Raw genomic sequence first — 20,890 nt, 5'->3', positions numbered from 1 at the left:
CATTTTGGGACACTTGAAACAAGTAGTTGCAATATTTACGTTAAAAAAAAAAACACATTTTCCAAAATACATATTTCTTAATTGTACATAGCAGGAAACAGGATCAATTTTAGATGACGGAATCATGTTCTTTCAGGTGATTGGACACTGGCAAACAACGTTGTAAGGACAGCCCCAATATAATCCCTCCCACTCAGCTTCCGTTTTTTGCTAGTGTCCTTAGGTGCTGGATGTCTTTTTTCAGCTCTCAGAGCAGCAAACGACTTTTCTCAAAACATCTTTCAGGACAGCACGAGAGAATGCAGCTCTTCTTCTCAGACGAAAAACACACCCACATCAACTTTAAATTGGGAGGCCTCTCCCCACAGTCCGCTCTTATTGTGTTTCCTCTGGCCAGGTAGGAACGTACAGGAACTGTGGGAGCCTGCGAGAGGTCTTCATATAACCTTTATATTTTGCAGCATGGGTGCTCCAGGCAGTGTCCCCGGTGGGGGAGAGGCCTGATCCTGGCTCCTCCCTCCCCCTCCCCCTTCAGTGCTCAGGAAGAGCCAGGCAAGTTGCAGCCGCTGTTGTCTCTTCATGGAAGTGGCCATGTATTTTGTGTCCAGCAGCATCTGGGCATGCCCGTGATGTAATTTCTGAGGGGGGAGTTTCCAGATGCCAGACGCAGGGGGAGGAGGAAGGATCTCATCCATAGCCTATATCTGGTCCCAGGCTGGAGTACTGGGACTGGGTTGACACAGCCATGTGTTCTGCTGCAGGCCCTGCAATGGAGGAGGCAGGACCAGCTGCAGTTCCGGGGACAGGTGGAGGCACTAGCAAAGCCCAAGTAGGAGAGTGGCTTCCTGTGGGCTGTTTTTATGCTGCTGTCATTTTGCTGTTTCACTTTATTTGCTGTGTTTCATTGTGGTGATTTCCCATTGGTGGCTGAGGGTCCTGTCTGTCCATTAGATCCTGTTGGGTAGGGTTGGTGCACAAATGGTGTGGTATTTATGGCTGGGAGGTGGTGCACAGGTGTTGGTGCTGTGGTGTTTGTTAGGCTGATAGGTCAGTTTCTGAGATGGCTTTTCTTTTCTGTGTTTTGCGCTAGGCTAAGAGCAGTGAAAGGGAATCCAGTGTGTATTTGTTATGCCAGTGGTATGGTTTTTGTATTTATTTACAGTCAGGTCCATAAATATTGGGACATGGACACAATTCTAACATTTTTGGCTCTATACACCACCACAATGGATTTGAAATGAAACAAACAAGATGTGCTTTAACTGCAGACTGTCAGCTTTAATTTGAGGGTATTTACATCCAAATCAGGTGAACGGTGTAGGAATTACAATAGTTTGCATATGTGCCTCCCACTTGTTAAGGGACCAAAAGTAATAGGACAATTGGCTTCTCAGCTGTTCCATGGCCAGGTGTGTGTTATTCCCTCATTATCCCAATTACAATGAGCAGATAAAAGGTCCAGAGTTCATTTCAAGTGTGCTATTTGCATTTGGAATCTGTTGCTGTCAACTCTCAAGATGAGTTTCAAAGAGCTGTCACTATCAGTGAAGCAAGCCATCATTAGGCTGAAAAAACAAAACAAACCCATCAGAGAGATAGCAAAAACATTAGGTGTGGCCAGAACAACTGTTTGGAACATTCTTAAAAAGAAGGAACACACCGGTGAGCTCAGCAACACCAAAAGACCCGGAAGACCACTGAAAACAACTGTGGTGGATGACCGAAGAATTCTTTCCCTGGTGAAGAAAACACCCTTCACAACAGTTGGCCAGATCAAGAACGCTCTCTGGGAGGTAGGTGTATGTGTGTCAAAGTCAACAATCAAGAGAAGACTTCACCAGACTGAATACAGAGGGTTCACCACAAGATGTAAACCATTGGTGGGCCTCAAAAACAGGAAGGCCAGATTAGTTTGCCAAATGAAATCTAAAAAAGCCTTCACAGTTCTGGAACAACATCCTATGGACAGATGAGACCAAGATCAACTTGTACCAGAGTGATGGGAAGAGAAGAGTATGGAGAAGGAAAGGAACTGTTCATGATCCTAAGCATACCACCTCATCAGTGAAGCATGGTGGTGGTAGTGTCATGGCGTGGGCATGTATGGCTGCCAATGGAACTGGTTCTCTTGTATTTATTGATGATGTGACTGCTGACAAAAGCAGCAGGATGAATTCTGAAGTGTTTCGGGAATATTATCTGCTCATATTCAGCCAAATGCTTCAGAACTCATTGGACGCCGCTTCACAGTGCAGATGGACAATGACCCAAAGCATACTGCAAAAGCAACCAAAGAGTTTTTTAAGGGAAAGAAGTGGTATGTTATGCAATGGCCAAGTCAATCACCTGACCTGAATCCGATTGAGCATGCATTTCACTTGCTGAAGACAAAACTGAAGGGAAAATGCCCCAAGAACAAGCAGGAACTGAAGACAGTTGCAGTAGAGGCCTGGCAGAGCATCACCAGGGATGAAACTCAGCGTCTGGTGATGTCTATGCATTCCAGACTTCAGGTTGTAATTGACTGCAAAGGATTTGCAACCAAGTATTAAAAAGTGAAAGTTTGATTTATGATTATTATTCTGTCCCATTACTTTTGGTCGCTTAACAAGTGGGAGGCACATATGCAAACTGTTGTAATTCCTACACCGTTCACCTGATTTGGATGTAAATACCCTCAAATTAAAGCTGAAAATCTGAAGTTAAAGCACATCTTGTTCATTTCATTTCAAATCCATTGTGGTGGTGTATAGAGCCAAAAACGTTAGAATTGTGTAGATGTCCCAATATTTATGGACCTGACTGTATATGCCATTGTATTTTTGTAGAAAAAGTTTTTGTTGCTGGTCCCAAGATTCTTTTACAATAAAATATTTCCAGCAGCAAGAAGAGGCAGCCTTCATGCAAAAACAAGTTGTCGGACTGTTGACAAAACCATTATATAAGGAGTGTATTTCAGCACTAGTAAAGGAAGAAGCAGCTTCCAGTGACCTTCTGGCTACCATGAAGACGGAATGGAGTGCGACTTTGCAATTGTTTAAAGATTTGTTAAGGTCCTCCCAGAGTTATTTGGAACCCACTGCCACACCACAGTCATCATCTTCCTATGGTGATGGGTCTGGGATACCATCGGCACAGGTGGCTTACTCCCCGCTGCAGTCTGATAGAGATTCAGAGGAAGACGAAGGGGAAAAGGCTGAGGATTCCTCAGCGTCTATGTATAAACTGTCGCTAGAAGTGATAGATGGCCTTCTCAAAGCAATCCACGCCACCTTAGGAATTAAAGAGGCTCTCTCTCTGCATGATCGGATGTACTTGGGGCTTAGCAAAACAACAGGTAGATTTTTCCCTGTTTATTCAGCTATCTCAGATATGATAAATAGGGAGTGGCAGGATCCTGAAAGGAAACCATTTTTTTCCAGATCCAACAAAACGACGTTCCTGTTTGAGGAAGGTACCTCAGCAGTTTGGAACAAGATGCCTTAGCAAAAAAAAAAAAAAAAAAAAGTACAGCTTTAGCTTTCGGGACATGGGAAGTTTGAAGGAGGCAATGTATAAAAGGATGGACTTGCTACTGAAGAGGGCCTAGCAATCCATCATGGAAAATTTGAAGCCCGCTATGGCAGTCACCTGCGTGGCTAGGAATCTAGAACACTGGCTGAACCAGCTGAAGGCACACGTTAAAGCAGGGACCACGAAGGAAGAATTTTTAGATTCGTTCCCAACAATTTCCAGAGCTGTGGGATTTATAGTGGATACATGAGCAGAATCTATATACATGACAGCTTGTTCAGCAACACTTTCTAATTCAGTAAGGAGGGCCTTATGGCTGAAGAAATTCAGCATCTAAAGTAAAATTGTGTGGAGTCACGTTTTCTGAAGATCTCCTTTTTGGGCCAGATTTGACATCAATTCTGGATTGCACAGTGGATGAAAACAAATCTTTCCTTGTGAAAAAGAAAAAAACAACCAACAAAACGTTTTTTTTTTCACCCTCAGAGAAGTCTGCAGCAAAGCGATAAGCCACAGGGGAAAAATAGACTTGGGGGTTGCAGAAAGCCAGAGAAAAAAGGGGAGTCCTTTTCCATGCTCCTGCACAGCCTGAAAAGTCGCAATGATACACTGCTTCCAGTGGGAGGAAGACTATAGGCGTTCCTGCCACAATGAGAGACAATAAGCCTGTATATCTGGAATCTGGTCAGCAAAGGGTACGAGACAGTTTGCGGAAATTCCTCCAAGAAGGTATTTTGTCACGGACATTTCGAAAAATTCAGTGAAAGCTCTAGCTACGAAGAGCCTGAATCAAGATCTGATACGTCGGGGAGTGGTTATTCCAGTCCCTTCAGGAAAAGAACAGATGGCCTTTTATTGCCACATATTCCTAGTCCGAAAGTCCTTCGGGAGAGTTCCCCCTAATTCTCAATTTAACCACTTGCCCTCCAGAGGATTTATCCCCCTTCCTGACCAGGCTATTGTTTTGCGTTACGGCGCTGCGTTTCTTTAACTGAAAATTGTGCGGTCATGCAACGCTGCACCCAAATGAAATTTACATCCCACAAATAGAGCTTTCTTTTGGTGGTATTTGATGGCCTGTGCGTTTTTTTTTGTTTTTTTTTTGTTTTTTTTTGGCGCTAAAAAAAAAGACAATTTTGAGGAAAAAAAACAATATTTTTGACTTTTTGCTATTAAAACATGTCCAGTAAAAAAAAAAAATCAAATCAAATTCTGTCATAAATTGAGGCCAAAATGTATTCTGCTACATGTCTTTGCTAAAGGAAAAAAAAATCCTAATACATGTAAATTAATTGGTTTACGTGAAAGTTATAACGGCGATCAGCGACTTATAGCGGGACTGTTGCGGGCATTCTGACACTGGGGGGAACAGACTTGGGGTCACTGACATCCCCAGTGACACCAATACAATGATCAGTGCTAATAAAAAGCACTGACACTGTATGGCACTGGGCAGGAAGGGGTTAACATCTGGGGCGATAAAAGGGTTAACTGTGTGCCGTTTTACATCGTATCCTGTGTGTGCTTCACTTTAAGCACACTGCTTTGTAGCACAGCCATGCAAAGCAGTGCACAGGAGCTGACAAGGAAGAACTGTATTGTTTACAAACAGTTCTCCCCCCGTCCTCAGAGACGCTCGACAATCACCGAGTAATCACTGGCTGGGACCCGGTGATTGACAGCCAAGACCGCGAATGGCAGTAAAGGTAGGGCACGCCTACCTGGAACTGCAAAATCACGTATATATATGTGAATTTGCGTACCCGTGCCGCCCTGTAGCGGTACGGGAAGTGGTTAAAACCCTTGAAAAAAGCGGTTCAATACAAAAGTTTCAGGATGGATTCGATCTTCTTGGTCAGAAATTTACTGCTTTCAGATTGTTACATGAAATTGATCGATCTAAGGGACGCCCACCTTCACATCCCGATCAGACAGATTTTTTTAGACTAGCCCTTAGGTCAGGACATTGTTCAGCACCTGCAGTTCAATCAGTGGAAACAGGTGCCCTCGCCCAAAAGTGGGGCTTCCCACTGTGTTACACTTTTCCCCTTTTTTAATTAATTCCGCAGGTCCTGAAGAAAATTCAAACAGAGCGGCGGTCATTTTTGTAGCCCCCTTCTGGACATAAAGACCCTGGTTTTCCATGCTCCTCCAGTTGGCAGTCAAACCATGCTAAACAGTTCCACTCAGGAAGGACCTGCTACAACAGGGACCTCTGTGTCATCCAAATATAGAAAGCTTGCGCCTCACGGTGTGGTTTCTGAGAAGCAACTGCTGGAGAGGAAGGATAAGCCACAAAAATGTCACAAAAGCAATTTATGGGAAAGTTTGGAAGGTGTACAGTTCCTGATGCTCCTCCAATGCTAGGCCCCTGGAAGACCTTACCTTGGTCCTGGAATTTCTTCAACAAGGGGCAGACAAGAAATTAGTGGTCAGCACTCTAAAGGTAGAGCTTGCAGCATTAGGAATCTTTCTGGAACACCCTATTTCTTTAAAACCCTGAATCATTAAGATTCTTCAGGGCATTATCCCGCTCCAGACCAGTTAAGGCATTTCCTAAATGGGATCTCTCAGTGGTTCTGCAAACTCTAACAAAGTCTCCTTTTGAACCTCTAAGTTCTATGACTTTAAAGTTCAACACGTTGAAGACCGTGCTACTAATAGCTTTATCTTCGGCATGCAGAATTCGCAACCTACATGTGTTATCAATCAGGGAACCTTTTTAATAATTTATCCGGACAGGATTGTTCTAAAGACTGATTCAGCCTTTCTTCCGAAGGTAGCTTCTGTTTACCATCATTCACAAGATATTGTTCTGCCAACATTTTATCCTAACCAGTCAGGTAAAAAAAAAAAGAGAGATTTTCATTTTCTGGACATAAGAATGGTTTTATTTTATTTAGAATTGACAAAGAATTTCAGGAGTACTGTATCTTTTTTTGTTTTGTATGCTGGGACTCAAAAGGGGTAGAGAGCCACCAAAGGATCCATAGTCACATGGCTAAAATAGGCAACTAAAGTGGTTATAAGATCAAGGTTTTCTTTTATTCATGCATTCTAGCTGCTTTTGTTTATCTCGGGGTCCAAGCCCAAACTGGGAACCCAGTTTCACAATAAGACCTGGCCCTCTGAACCCACCAAGTCCTGGAACAAGCCCTCCTCCCAATGAACGAGAACACCTGTCATCCTTCGAATATCTGGCCCCAAGACATCTCAGACATCTGGGTTGAGGGCATTGTGTCTCCAAGGATGACAAACTAGATCTTGGGCTCTGTCTCCGCCCTGCTTTATGCTGTCATGTTTGCCAGCTTCCCTGCAACGGCAGATGAATCTCTGTGCTCCAGCAGTTCACTTCTCAAGGGATCAGTTTCCATCCCACAAGAAGTGGACAGGCACTGAGATTTCTACTTAAATCTATATACTGTCCTCAAGGCAAATGAAGGCATTTGCCCAATCCTAAATCTAAAATTTCTCAACAAGACTCCTGTGACCTGGAAGATTCCTTAAAGGAATTTCTGATTGCAGTCATTGCTACCTTTAAAACATGGAATCTTCTGGTCTCTGTGGATATCAAGAGATGCCTACCTATACATCCCTATTTTTCCAACACAATAGCGCTACCCTATTCTTTTTTTCTTTTTTCATGCAACAAAAAACATTCTGGTGTACACTAAATAAGATATCACCTTCTACAGACAGTGCTGGGAGCATCAAGTGTGGCCTCTCCCCATATCATTCACTTTATTTGTGCATAAGGATAGAAATGAAGTAATACTTCTAAAATTCTATACAAGTTTTTAAATATTAAATTACACATCTCACCTGTTGTTCCCTGAGGCTGACGACACCATCTTTGTTTTGGTCCATACGGTGGCATACCCCTGTAATACACAGGATTTCAATAAAATTTGGCAACTGAATTCAAAATGATACATTTGTATAACACTGTACTTACAGTGTTATGTGACAGGACCAGCCCTTCCTGTGTCTACAAGAGGTATTTAAGGCAAACCTTTGGTCCTACTAATGATGATAAATAAGCCATATGAAACTCCTGCCCTCCATACTTGCTTTGGTTAAACAAAGCATGACCGTCGTTTATGATAAACAGTGCTGCAAACAAAAACTGCCCATGCACAGTTAGTTAAAACAATAACAGATTCCTTCATCCACACAAATGAGGTGAAAGGAGGAATCCCCCATATGCCACGATGTATCCTGACAGCGGCACCGGCAGCTGCTGTCTCAACCAATGAGAAGGAGTCCCAGGATAGCTGAGACTCCAGTGCACATCGCTGGATTGAGACAGGGCTTAGGTGAGTAGTGGGGGGGCTGGGGGGATGATGTACAGAGAAGGTCTTTTTTACCTTCATGCATAGAAGGCATGAAGATAAAAACATTGAGCTTTTACAACCACTTTAGGTTGATCACGCAACTGACTTTTGTTGATCAGCTACAAACTGATCGCAATTCAGCCAGTCCCTGCTGAACCATCCAAATTTTGATCAGTATATGACCAGATTTAATATAATCCAGTCAGCATTTAGATCTAAAAAGTCCAACAGAAGTCTCACACACTTTTCGCTCTATGCCTCAGTTCACAATATGTATCTCACAGGAGCTGCACCGTATTTCTGTTCAATTCACATTCATTTCAGTGTGGTGCGACTTGAACTCATTCATTTTGAATAGGCTCAAATATTACCAAAGTTGTGCATGCACCAATTTTGGAACTGCACTGCAACTGGATCACATGGTCGTTTTGTATCATGCGATCTGATGCAGGCAAACGCACTGCATTTGTGACGTTGCTAAGACCCACACAGATTCAGAATGAATAATACCTAATGTAACTATGTAAGTTTACCACACCAGTCAGTGTCCAATGCAGAGATGACCACACCACTCATTACAAGCTTTCTCTCACAGATCTTTAGTGATGGGGAGGTGAGGGGGTGTCTGACCATTCCTGTGGAATTAGAAACAGAAACAACTTCTCCTGTACTCTATGACCGAGAGCAAGGGTGGATGGATGGAAACAGAACTTGAGAAAATTTGACCACCAATGCATAGAAGGTTGTGCAGCTCTAAACAAGGCTGGGGAAGCCCGACCAGTACTGCAAAGTGAAACAAAAAGAAAGCTCTGATGAAGAAGGGACCCCCTTTGAAACACATCAGCCTTACTTTGAGAGTCTACCCCTGCGATGTGACTCGCACTGGCTCTACACTCCTAAAGTTCCTTTGAGGACCCTATATGCTTGATTTACTTTGTTGTTTGTATTATTCTCAATTTAATAAAATCACAGTTTACTGAGTTAATGCGCAAGGTTGGTGCGCTCTTTTTGTTTCACTTTGAATGCCTGTGGCATTACAGAGCGCACATTCACTTTGACATCCATTGAACTGCACACTGTTATTAAGTATACTGCTATAACTGAATTCAGTAGATACAGTTGTGACCAAAATTATTCAACCCCCACTGAAATTGAGTGTTTTGGCCAGTTTGACATTGCTTTTGATCATTCAGTCATCTTGCTTACATTTACATTAAAGAGGCACTTGTAGGTCAGACAAATATAACATAACAGTTATAATGAAATAACCACAAATGTCTTTTCTGTGCTCACAGCATTATCAGTTTTATTCAACCCCCAAGTGACATTCAATCTTAGTACTTAGTACAGCATCCTTTTACAGTTATAACAGCTTTTAAACGTGAAGCATAGCTTGACACAAGTGTCTTGCAGCGATCTACGGGTATCTTCGCCCATTCTTCATGGGCAAAGGCCTCCAGTTCAGTCACATTCTTAGGCTTGCGCACTGCAACTGCTTTCTTTAAGTCCCACCAGAGGTTCTCAATCGGATTTAAGTCTGGTGACTGCGATGGCCACTCCAAAATGTTCCAGCCTTTCCTCTGCAACCATGCTCTAGTGGACTTGGAGGTATGCTTGGGATCATTGTCCTGTTGAAAGGTCCAACGTCTCCCAAGCCTCAGGTGTGTGACGGACTGCATCACGTTTCCATCCAATATCTCCTGGTACTGAAGAGAATTCATGGTACCTTGCACACGCTGAAGCTTCCCTGTACCTGCAGAAGCAAAACAGCCCCAAAGCATGATTGACCCTCCACCATGCTTCACAGTAGGCAAGGTGTTCTTTTCATCATAGGCCTTGTTCTTCCTCCTCCAAACATAGCGTTGATCCATGGGCCCAAACAGTTCTAATTTTGTTTCATCAGTCCACAGAACACTATCCCACAACTTTTGTGGTTTGTCCACATGGCTTTTGGCATACTGCAGTCGACTCTTCTTATTCTTTGGAGACAGCAAGGGGGTACGCCTGGGAGTTCTGGCACGGAGGCCTTCATTACGCAGTGTGCGTCTTATTGTCTGGGCTGAAACTTCTGTACCCACATCTGACAAATCTTTTCTCAGTTCCTCAGCAGTCACACGGGGACTTCTCTCCACTCTACGCTTCAGGTAGCGCACAGCAGTCGAAGTCAGCATCTTCTTTCTGCCACGACCAGGTAGCGTTTCAACAGTGCCCTTTGCCTTGAATTTGCGAATGATGCTTCCTAAGGTGTCTCTTGGTATGTTTAACATCTTTGCAATCTTCTTATAGCCATTGCCCTTCCTGTGAAGAGAAATCACCTCTTCTCTTGTCTTCCTGGACCATTCTCTTGCCTTCACCATGTTTGTAACCACACCAGTAAATGTCTAGAAGGAGCTGAGTATCACAGTCATTTTAAAGCTGCCTAATTGGTGCTTATTATGCTTGATTGCTGCTCGGTGACATCCACAGGTGTTTTCAATACCTGATGGAAAGCACCTGTATGAACCTCTGTTCTTCAGAGTGGTAGTCTTTAAGGGGTTGAATAATTGTGGCAATGAAGAAACCACATAAGAACCATTTACTACTGTATTACATAAACAATTGATGTCATTTTAGTTGCATTTGGGTAGTTACAACGTCCTTGTAGGATTTGATTCTGAATACAATTCCAAATGTACACTATAGTCCCTAAACCCCTTTACAGCATTGGGGGTTGAATAATTTTGGTCACAACTGTATATCTCCAATTTTGCAGTATTGGAATGACCTTGGAAATACTAGCACACTATAAAAGATTTACCTGAGAACGAAACCCTCCAGCAAAGCAACATTTCTGAGTTTCGCAGGACCTCTTCATCAGGCATGTGATGTCATATCGCTATATAAATCCTGTATAATAATAAGCCTGATGAAAGGCACCTGCGAAACTCCGAAACGTTGCTTTTCTGTAACTACATGAGTGCGAATTAAAGCTTTGGCCCCTATTAGGGATCCACGGTGTGCTGGTGACATTTATTTTGCTTTGCCTCTCTTAGCTCCAACTGATAGTCTCTGCAGCACCCATCTGTACATACAGCCAACTTGTGACGCAGGAACGTGTGCGTTGGAATTTCTTACATTTCAAAGCTCTCCAGTGGTGTGCTGTTACCTCTGCAGAGGTTTCACCCTGTCTTCCTTCCGGGTTCCTGGGCTGGCGCCACTTGAATGGCTGAAGCCGCGATGACGATCCCGCATGTACGCGGGAGCTACAGCCAAGTCACACAGCTCTGAAGGTATGGCACGGGTATGCCGTTCTTTCAGAGTGCATGTGCTGGTAATGTTACCAGCACGTTGTTACGGTGCACGTTTAGGAGATATTCAGGAGAGAAAGTTTTACTGCAGATTATGAAACCGTGATGCTGATGTGCATTTACCTATCTGCAGTCAGGCACTGTGTGGGCTGACCAGTGCTACCTCTATGTGGCATTAAGCCCCTTTCACATGAGCGGGACTGATGGGGTCCACCTGTCCGTTTTTCAGGCAAACCCCATTGGTCCATCCATAGACTTCTATGGCACGGTGGGTGTTAGCGGGCAATAGTCTGCTGACACCCGCCGGCATCTGATCCGATCATGTACGCCAAAAACAGTCCAGTGGATTGGATGACCCTCCCATTGAAATCAGCAGGCAGTGTCTGTGTCCGCTCTACAGCAGTAGAACGGACAGAGACCTGTCATCCGCCTGATCAGCGGGGATCAGCGGAGAGATCTCCCATTAAATGGGCAGATCACACTGACAGATCCACCCCACCTTAAGAAAAACAATTGCTGGCATTTTTTAATAGGTATCAAGACAACTCTTGCTGCCAAATAAATGATGGGAGGTATTCAACTTCGTGTGCTTCACTTACCAAATACTGACATTAGATGTGCCATGCAGGACAGGAAGCTGTCGAAATCTACTCTTCTGATGTCATCTCCATATTTCACACATAGCAGCTCCACCAGTTTGTTATTCAGCTGGAATCCTGCAAACAGAATGTATAAATGGGTAGCTGAAGATGCAATTTACTACAAAAAAAAAAGACATGCATCCTAATTGATCAGGCTGTACCAAAGGCACCTCAAAGTGTTCTTAAAGGATGAGTTCACCTGATAGACAAAAATAATAAATGCAGGTAAAAAAATGTTCATTTATTATTTTTGTCTACAGGAGCCTGGAAAGCATTTCAAGAGAGATCAGTAGATTGCTGATGCCATGCAGGTCTCCTGCAGACCTGTCAGAATATCTACTTGCTGTACGGGATGTACAGTCAAGCAGATATTCTGACAGGAAGCTTCAAAGAACTACCACGGCAGTCCACAGCGCCATGGTAGTTCATTGAAAACTACAAGCCCACAGCCCACATTCTTCTTTGCAAAATAGCTGAAGCTCTGTCAGATTGGATGGAGAGCATCTGTGAACAGCAATCTTCAAGTCTTGCCACAGATTCTCAATTGGATTTAGGTCTGGACTTTGACTGGGCCATTCTAACACATGAATATGCTTTGATCCAAACCATTCCACTGTAGATTTGGCTGTATGTTGCGGGTCGTTGTCCAGCAGGACAATGATCCGAAACATGCTGTATGTTTCGGGTCGTTGTCCAGCAGGACAACGACCCGAAACATACAGCCAAATCTACAGTGGAATGGTTTGGATCAAAGCATATTCATGTGTTAGAATGGCCCACATGAATATGCGGCGATCAGCAACTTATAGTGGGACTGTGGCGGGCATTCTGACACTGGGTAGGGGGGAACTGACAAACTGCCACTGACATCCCCACTGACACTAATACAGTTATCAGTGCTAATAAAAAGCACTGACACTGTACTAATGACACTGGGAAGGAAGGGGATAACATCTGTGGTGACCGAAGTAGAGCAATACAAAGCAGCATGGCAGTTCTGACAAGTGAGAGATCTGTGTTGTTTACACACAGTAAAAAATAGGACTATCCAGTTCAACCTGCCAGCCTACCCCAGTCTAATAATGGCTTTTGTCGGCAAGGAACATGGATAAGTATAACTTAGCAAAAGAGGGGGATAAGAAAGCCAGTTCAAACTGCCAGCCAGTTAGCCAACTATCAAAAACCAAATTAACCTAAGAACATGCATTTAAAAACAGGGGTTTAGTTAGCACACATTTGCAAATACATACGTAAGCCACAGAGCCACGTCACGGCACCCTGAGTGTCTGTGGTCCTATGGAAGGCGTTACAAAGTAAAAAATAGGACTATCCAGTTCAACTTGCCAGCCTACCCCAGTCTAATAATGGCTATTGTTCTTAGACAGGATAATTTGGTTTTTGATAGTTGGCTAACTGGCTGGCAGTTTGAACTGGCTTTCTTATCCCCCTCTTTTGATAAGTTATACTTATCCATGTTCCTTGCCGACAATAGCCATTAGTAGACTGAGGTAGGCTGGCAAGTTGAACTGGATAGTCCTATTTTTTACTTTGTGACGCCTTCCATGTTCACTGTTTAAAAAGCCAGTTATAGACCTGGGTAGGTGACCAGTTTTTCCTTTCTTTGTTTACACACAGACCTCTCCCTGTCATTGTTCCGCGGTGATCGCTCGGTGCTGGTGGGTAATCTACGGCCAGGACACGGTGATCGCCAGCTGTAGCCACCAAAGGCAGCGTGGATATGGCAGTGCGTGCGTCACCTACCCGGAAATGCAAAATCACGTATCTATACATGTATGTATATATATATATATATATATATGTGTGTGTGATTTTGTGCAGCCCTGCCGCCCTGTATCTGTAGTTCTGCTATATGGAGACGGGGAACCGGTTAAAATAGAAATGAAAGGCAAAATATTTGTGTATACAAATAAAAACATACCCTTTGAGCCATGCCCCTGATTACATTAAAATATTTGATGAAACGCACAGGTTGGTGTTCAATGTGACATCATCACGCATAGCAGCCGCTATGAAAGCTGAAAGCACCACCTGGATATTATTATTGGGGCGATTTACTAAAACTGGAGCACTCAGAATCCGGTGCAGCTGTAACCAATCCGTTTCTAACTTTAGCTTTTTCAATTAAGCTTTGAAAATTAAACCTGGAAGCTGATTGGTTACTATGAACAGCTGCACCAGATTGTGTGCACCAGTTTTAGTAAATCTCCCCCATTGAAACAGAAGATATAAAATTTAGAAAAGATTGCAGAAAGAACTAACCAGCTGATTCCAGGGCCAGCCGCAGCTCCTGTACATCCATTGTCCCAGATCGGTCTTGATCATATTTTTTGAATATATGCTAAAACCAGAAATGCAGAGAATGTTATGAGTGGATGGAAAATTCTTTCCTTTTACCTATTGCGGTACGGACATCTTGGCTTTTAACTACTATGACCACCAGATGGCAGTAGTGACGTGAGACACCTGTCCACACTGAAGCATCAGTGATTACAGCTGTGATAGGATATAATCAGTGCTGGGAAAGTAAAGAGCTGTGTATATGAGCATTGAAGGAAAAGTTCACCTTTTGACCAAATATAATAAATGCACATTTTTTTTGCAGGTAAAAAAAAAGTGCATTTATTATTTTTGGTTGCAGGAGCCTGAAAAGCATTGTACCAGACATCAGCAGATCACTGGTGCCAAGCATGTCTCCGCTTGTATGTACGGGATGCAGCATTGGGAACATGTTACATGTTCTACCTAGGGCTGCCACCTCATCCCTTTAAGGGTATTTTCACACGGGGCGGACCCGTTTAGCAGATCCACTTGCTCAGTGGGGGATTTCTCCACTGATCCCCACTGAGGAATCGGATCACAGCTCTGTGTCTGCTCCTCAATAGGCAGCTTGCTCTCCTCAATGGGCGGTCGGATGAAAACGGACCGTCTGTCCATTTTTGTCCGATCCAACGAACAGAAGGGGAATTGGATTCCCATCTGTCCCTTTTTGGCGGATCAGATGTTGATGAGTGTAAACAGACACCCGCCACTCCATAGAGGAGAATGGAAAAACGGGCAGGTGGACCAGATCAGAACGTTCATGTGAAAGAGCTTTAAAAGCAAATGCATGTTAATTACACAGGTTCTGCAGCTAATTTATTGCAAATAAGGCACTAAGTAAGTTTAATTACCACCTTAATCAGCCACAGAACCTGTGTAATTAATATGTGTTCCGGTTTAAAGGGAGGAGGTGGCAACCCTAGTTCTACTCTAAAAAGTTCCCAAAGGTGAACTTATCCTTTAATTCACATCAGAAAGGTTTTCTGTCCATACAAGTCAGAAACAATACAAATGCAGCCTGATGCATGGAGCTGGAGGTGAGAAGGCGACTTACCCATGGATCACATATATGCAGCTGTGCTGGCCGCGTTTTGCGCGAGCATGAGAGCCCATTCATTTGAATAGACTCCCGTGCCCCGTGCCACGCAGAGAAGAAGTCCCTGCACTTCTAAAAACTCAGCCTGCTTGAAAGCATGCAGTATACATCCAGCTACACTTGCCCTAAGCCCTCATGCACACGGGACGTTTTGATAATGCTGGTAACGTTAGTTGTGTAAAGTGACATTAAAAACGTGAGTTTTTCAGCTTTTTTTGGTGTTTGGTGGCATTTTTACTCATTTGCCTTTTTTTTCTTGGTAAAAAAGTCCAAAAACGCTGGTTTGCATCGTTTTACCACGTTTTTCAACGTTAGAGCATTTTTACAGCTAACAACACTCCGCTAGAAACCCACTAGTTCTGGGGGGGTTTTCCAGCCAAAAAACATTGATTACAGTCTATGTGTGCATGGACACATAGGATAACATGCTGGGGGGTTACTGGCTGTAGAAAAATTGTCAACAGCCAAAAACAGCCGCTGTAAAAACGTCCCGTGTGCATGAGGACTAAAGGTATTATATTGGTTGTATTTGGTTGTATTCAGTAACTTTACCAACTTCTCATTAAAAAAAAAAAAAGGTTTTCAATTAGTTCTGTACATCCTGTGCAGGTAAACAAGGCCCTGCACAGACGTACGGTATTGTATTCCCCACGTGAGCAATGCGGGTGTGTATATTAAGTTAACAACACCCCAAAATCGGTCTGCAAAATGCGGTGTGATATGCAGAATCAAATCACATAGATGTGAATACCCATGCGATCTGATTCTAGTACAGACTGGCACGGATGCGGTGCGATTGGAGCCATACAAAATGTATGGCTCCAATCGCACCGCACACAATTTGCATGTGGTTTGCACAGGAATACAGTGCGGTTCCTGTGCGAATCACATGCGATATACAGCACTGCATCAGTGTGAACCCAGCCTCAGCAAAACCAATTAAAGGAAACCTTGTTTTTAGTGAAAGTCTACTAACCGAGCTGTGACTGTAGACATGCACTGAGATAAGAGGAACATTAAGACCCCGTTCACACAGGCATTGAGAAGAGGCGGTTTGGTCAAGTCGTTACTACTGCCTGACTGCCTATCAAGGTCACGCAAGACTGGTATAACAGGAACAAATGGAGGTGTGCACATGGCAGCAGCATTTCATCATTTTGCAGCAATGCAAAAATAACACTGTTTGCACAGTTCCACAGGCATTGACACTTTGCATCTGCCTCCAGTCTCTTCTATTGAAACACACTGTAAACATTATAAAAAATAGAGAAAAAAAAAATCACAGGGTGTTTGAGGCTATTTGGTCACCTGTGCAAGGTATCTGAAATGCAAATTAGCACTATAGGTATGTTAATGTGTATTGAAACTGAATTAAAACTCCATGGGGGGGATTGGGTTCACATATATGCAGTGCGGTACATCGCATGTGATTCGCACAGGAACCGCACTGCGATTTGTGTGCGGTGCGATTGGAGTCATACATTTTGTATGGCTCTATTCGCACCGCACCAAGAACGTGCAGGACCCTTTTTTTGGGTCGCACTAGAATCAGATCGTATGGGTATTTACACGTATGCAATCCGATTCTGCACATCGCACTGCGTTTTGTGGACCGCTTTCGGGATGTTGTTAACTTAACATACACACTCGCAGCAGTGCGCATGAATGGGATGCAGAACGGAATTCGCACAGAAAACGCTGCAAATTCCGCACCACATCAGTGTGAACCCGGGGTCACTCAGAATCTGGTGCACCTGTGCATAGTAGCCAATTAGCTTCTAACCTCAGCTTGTTCAATCAAACTTTAGCAATAGAACCTGTAAGCTGATTGGTTTCCTTGCAGAAGTGTACGAGATTCTGAGTGAATCAGCTTTAGTAAATAAACCCCCATGTGTCAACTTAGCTGCAGATACAACCATTGTGTTGCAGTTCTAAGGAGATAACAAAATCCATATATGCAAATATGGCTGCCACTATGTCCATATACAGTTGTGACCAAAATTATTCAACCCCCACTGAAATTGAGTGTTTTGGCCAGTTTGACATTGCTTTTGATCATTCAGTCATCTTGCTTACATTTACATTAAAGAGGCACTTGTAGGTCAGACAAATATAACATAACAGTTATAATGAAATAACCACAAATGTCTTTTCTGTGCTCACAGCATTATCAGTTTTATTCAACCCCCAAGTGACATTCAATCTTAGTACTTAGTACAGCATCCTTTTACAGTTATAACAGCTTTTAAACGTGAAGCATAGCTTGACACAAGTGTCTTGCAGCGATCTACGGGTATCTTCGCCCATTCTTCATGGGCAAAGGCCTCCAGTTCAGTCACATTCTTAGGCTTGCGCACTGCAACTGCTTTCTTTAAGTCCCACCAGAGGTTCTCAATCGGATTTAAGTCTGGTGACTGCGATGGCCACTCCAAAATGTTCCAGCCTTTCCTCTGCAACCATGCTCTAGTGGACTTGGAGGTATGCTTGGGATCATTGTCCTGTTGAAAGGTCCAACGTCTCCCAAGCCTCAGGTGTGTGACGGACTGCATCACGTTTCCATCCAATATCTCCTGGTACTGAAGAGAATTCATGGTACCTTGCACACGCTGAAGCTTCCCTGTACCTGCAGAAGCAAAACAGCCCCAAAGCATGATTGACCCTCCACCATGCTTCACAGTAGGCAAGGTGTTCTTTTCATCATAGGCCTTGTTCTTCCTCCTCCAAACATAGCGTTGATCCATGGGCCCAAACAGTTCTAATTTTGTTTCATCAGTCCACAGAACACTATCCCACAACTTTTGTGGTTTGTCCACATGGCTTTTGGCATACTGCAGTCGACTCTTCTTATTCTTTGGAGACAGCAAGGGGGTACGCCTGGGAGTTCTGGCACGGAGGCCTTCATTACGCAGTGTGCGTCTTATTGTCTGGGCTGAAACTTCTGTACCCACATCTGACAAATCTTTTCTCAGTTCCTCAGCAGTCACACGGGGACTTCTCTCCACTCTACGCTTCAGGTAGCGCACAGCAGTCGAAGTCAGCATCTTCTTTCTGCCACGACCAGGTAGCGTTTCAACAGTGCCCTTTGCCTTGAATTTGCGAATGATGCTTCCTAAGGTGTCTCTTGGTATGTTTAACATCTTTGCAATCTTCTTATAGCCATTGCCCTTCCTGTGAAGAGAAATCACCTCTTCTCTTGTCTTCCTGGACCATTCTCTTGCCTTCACCATGTTTGTAACCACACCAGTAAATGTCTAGAAGGAGCTGAGTATCACAGTCATTTTAAAGCTGCCTAATTGGTGCTTATTATGCTTGATTGCTGCTCGGTGACATCCACAGGTGTTTTCAATACCTGATGGAAAGCACCTGTATGAACCTCTGTTCTTCAGAGTGGTAGTCTTTAAGGGGTTGAATAATTGTGGCAATGAAGAAACCACATAAGAACCATTTACTACTGTATTACATAAACAATTGATGTCATTTTAGTTGCATTTGGGTAGTTACAACGTCCTTGTAGGATTTGATTCTGAATACAATTCCAAATGTACACTATAGTCCCTAAACCCCTTTACAGCATTGGGGGTTGAATAATTTTGGTCACAACTGTATGCCAAGAAAATGATATGTGGAAATAATACGAATATATAAAAACTAGGATAATTCATTAAGATATGTTGTTATGTTTAGTCTGTCACATATTTATCTAGAAAGAAAATAACTTTGAAGTAGTCCTACCTCCCATTCTTTAATCTTACTCCAGAGATACTTGAAGTTATTAAGCAGCAGTTTTCCACTTTCCCTGTGCTGCAATTCATCATGTTAAGGTGAACACATAAATAAAGAATGCAATTCTGAGGGGTCTAGGCAGATTTGTTGTATTTTGCAAGAAAAAACTGTCTGTGTCACGTGTGGACTGTTGTTTCTCCCTTCCCTGGACTCATACTGCACCAGTACTGCATTTTGTACCGTCAACAATGTAGCAGAGAAAAGGACGTAGTTCATTGAAGTGGGTTTGACTTCAACAGGACTCCAAAATATTATTGAAATGCTGGATGACATTTTACTTATGCTGAGGAGTCTAGCGCCTGTATGGCAGGCAGAGGGCTGGTATACATGGAGGCTTATATGAATGAATTGTAGATCACTGGTTCTCCATTAGTCTTGTTGTGGGCTTTTGAAATTATGTCTCAAAAACATGATTTTATCAAGACATAATCCTATATAACATCAAGTCAGCATAGCCGGATGTTAAGGGTTAATTTGTCTTGGTTGGAAAGTCGAATGACCATCTGGCTGGAGAGATGTAGACGGTGGGTGAAGGGATTTTTTTTTCCTCCTAGAGACAATACTATTTTGAAGTTCTACAGGTGGTCAAACACCATTATTCAGACTTCAATAAGCAGGTAAACATATACAAGGTCTGGACATGACAATAGAAGAGCCAAACTGATTGTCTGAAAGCTTACCCAAACCTTGTAGAGTGTGATAAACCAACAGACCTCTGAAACTATCACAATATACTATTGTCCACCAAGGGTGAAAGCATTAACAGTTGTTTACCGTGATTCCAATACAAGAGCCAGGCAAACAGAGAGTTTTTCCCTACACATAGAAAATGTTGGTTCTAAAACAAAGAAGTGAAATTCAGGACATTTAAGTCTAAAAATTGACTGTATATAATTACAAAGATATACTACAAAAATATATTATAAATGAGATGTTATAAAGGATAGGTTTTACACACCACTAAATATTCAGCAATGGGAACTATATATCACTAACTTGAGTATTGAGATGATGGAAAGTAAGATGTATTATAAACTAGCATTAGTTACATGTCTTATCAGGAAACAAACAGGATGGTATTTTAAGAAGGAATAACTGAATATACACCTATATTCCATGGTCCCTATTTAGAATATTATAGGTATGATCACTTATATCTGGAAAAAGACGTATATTTGATCCCTGAAATTACCTTAAGATTCCACCCGAGGTATGAGTCATCTCAAATACTCAAATTGTTCTATGATACATGACCGCCACCTGGTGGGCAGGTGAGAAATAGCTTATGTACACACATTTCTCAACTAGCCAATCAGGAAGCCTGGTGGGAAGGTATCTTAGAACAATGGATGGATTAGTGGATATAAAAAGCCCATGCACCTTTAAAAAAAAAAAACCTCATCAAGAAAAAAACTCATCAAAAGAAAAGACCTCAGCAAAAGAAAACCTGACTGAAGAAAGACCTGATTCTGAATAACTACTCTTCCATACTTTCAAACTTCCTAAAACTTTAACTAAATTTCTAAACCTCTATCCTTATAACTTCCTACATTCTCCCATACTAAATATCTATCACTTGCCCTATAATATCATTTCTAAAGGCGTTCCACTGCCAGCTAAATCCACGGGAGAGTTGCCTAGTCTGAATGCCGGGTGCGGTGAGATTGTTTATTTGATTTTGTATTACCTATTTTCTCTGTTGTGTGGAATCATAAAATTACCTTAGTGTATCACAACAATATTGGGTAGTTAGATATATGTAGAGAGATCCTGTTTTACTGTTAAAAATTGTTTGTTGACATATTATAATTTTTTTTCCATATTTCATAATTTATTGAATATTAATAATCAAGAGTATAAAATATCAAGGGCTAGCTTCTTGCAATCCTATGGCCA

The 20,890-nt window shown here is 42.7% G+C and overlaps 1 protein-coding gene across 1 annotated transcript in view; it reads right to left on the bottom strand.

Moving 5' to 3' along the window:
* LOC149456947 (calpain-2 catalytic subunit-like) overlaps positions 1–20,890 on the bottom strand; it is a 78,328-nt gene that overhangs the window by 322 nt on the left and 57,116 nt on the right. The window contains exons 17-20 of the mRNA XM_089684235.1: positions 18,944–19,012; positions 14,056–14,134; positions 11,734–11,850; positions 7,336–7,394 (exon numbers count right to left, since the gene is read on the bottom strand). Coding sequence (XP_089540361.1) covers positions 7,336–7,394; positions 11,734–11,850; positions 14,056–14,134; positions 18,944–19,012 — 324 coding nt within the window. The remainder of the gene's footprint in view (positions 1–7,335; positions 7,395–11,733; positions 11,851–14,055; positions 14,135–18,943; positions 19,013–20,890) is intronic.

This window comes from Staurois parvus, unplaced genomic scaffold (assembly GCF_062004578.1).
Source record: "Staurois parvus isolate SC_StPar_1 unplaced genomic scaffold, SC_StPar_1.0 ptg000340l, whole genome shotgun sequence".
Taxonomy (NCBI): Eukaryota; Metazoa; Chordata; class Amphibia; order Anura; family Ranidae; genus Staurois; species Staurois parvus.
The sequence above is the reverse complement of the archived record's forward strand: the minus strand, read 5'-3'. Positions and strand labels throughout refer to the sequence as shown.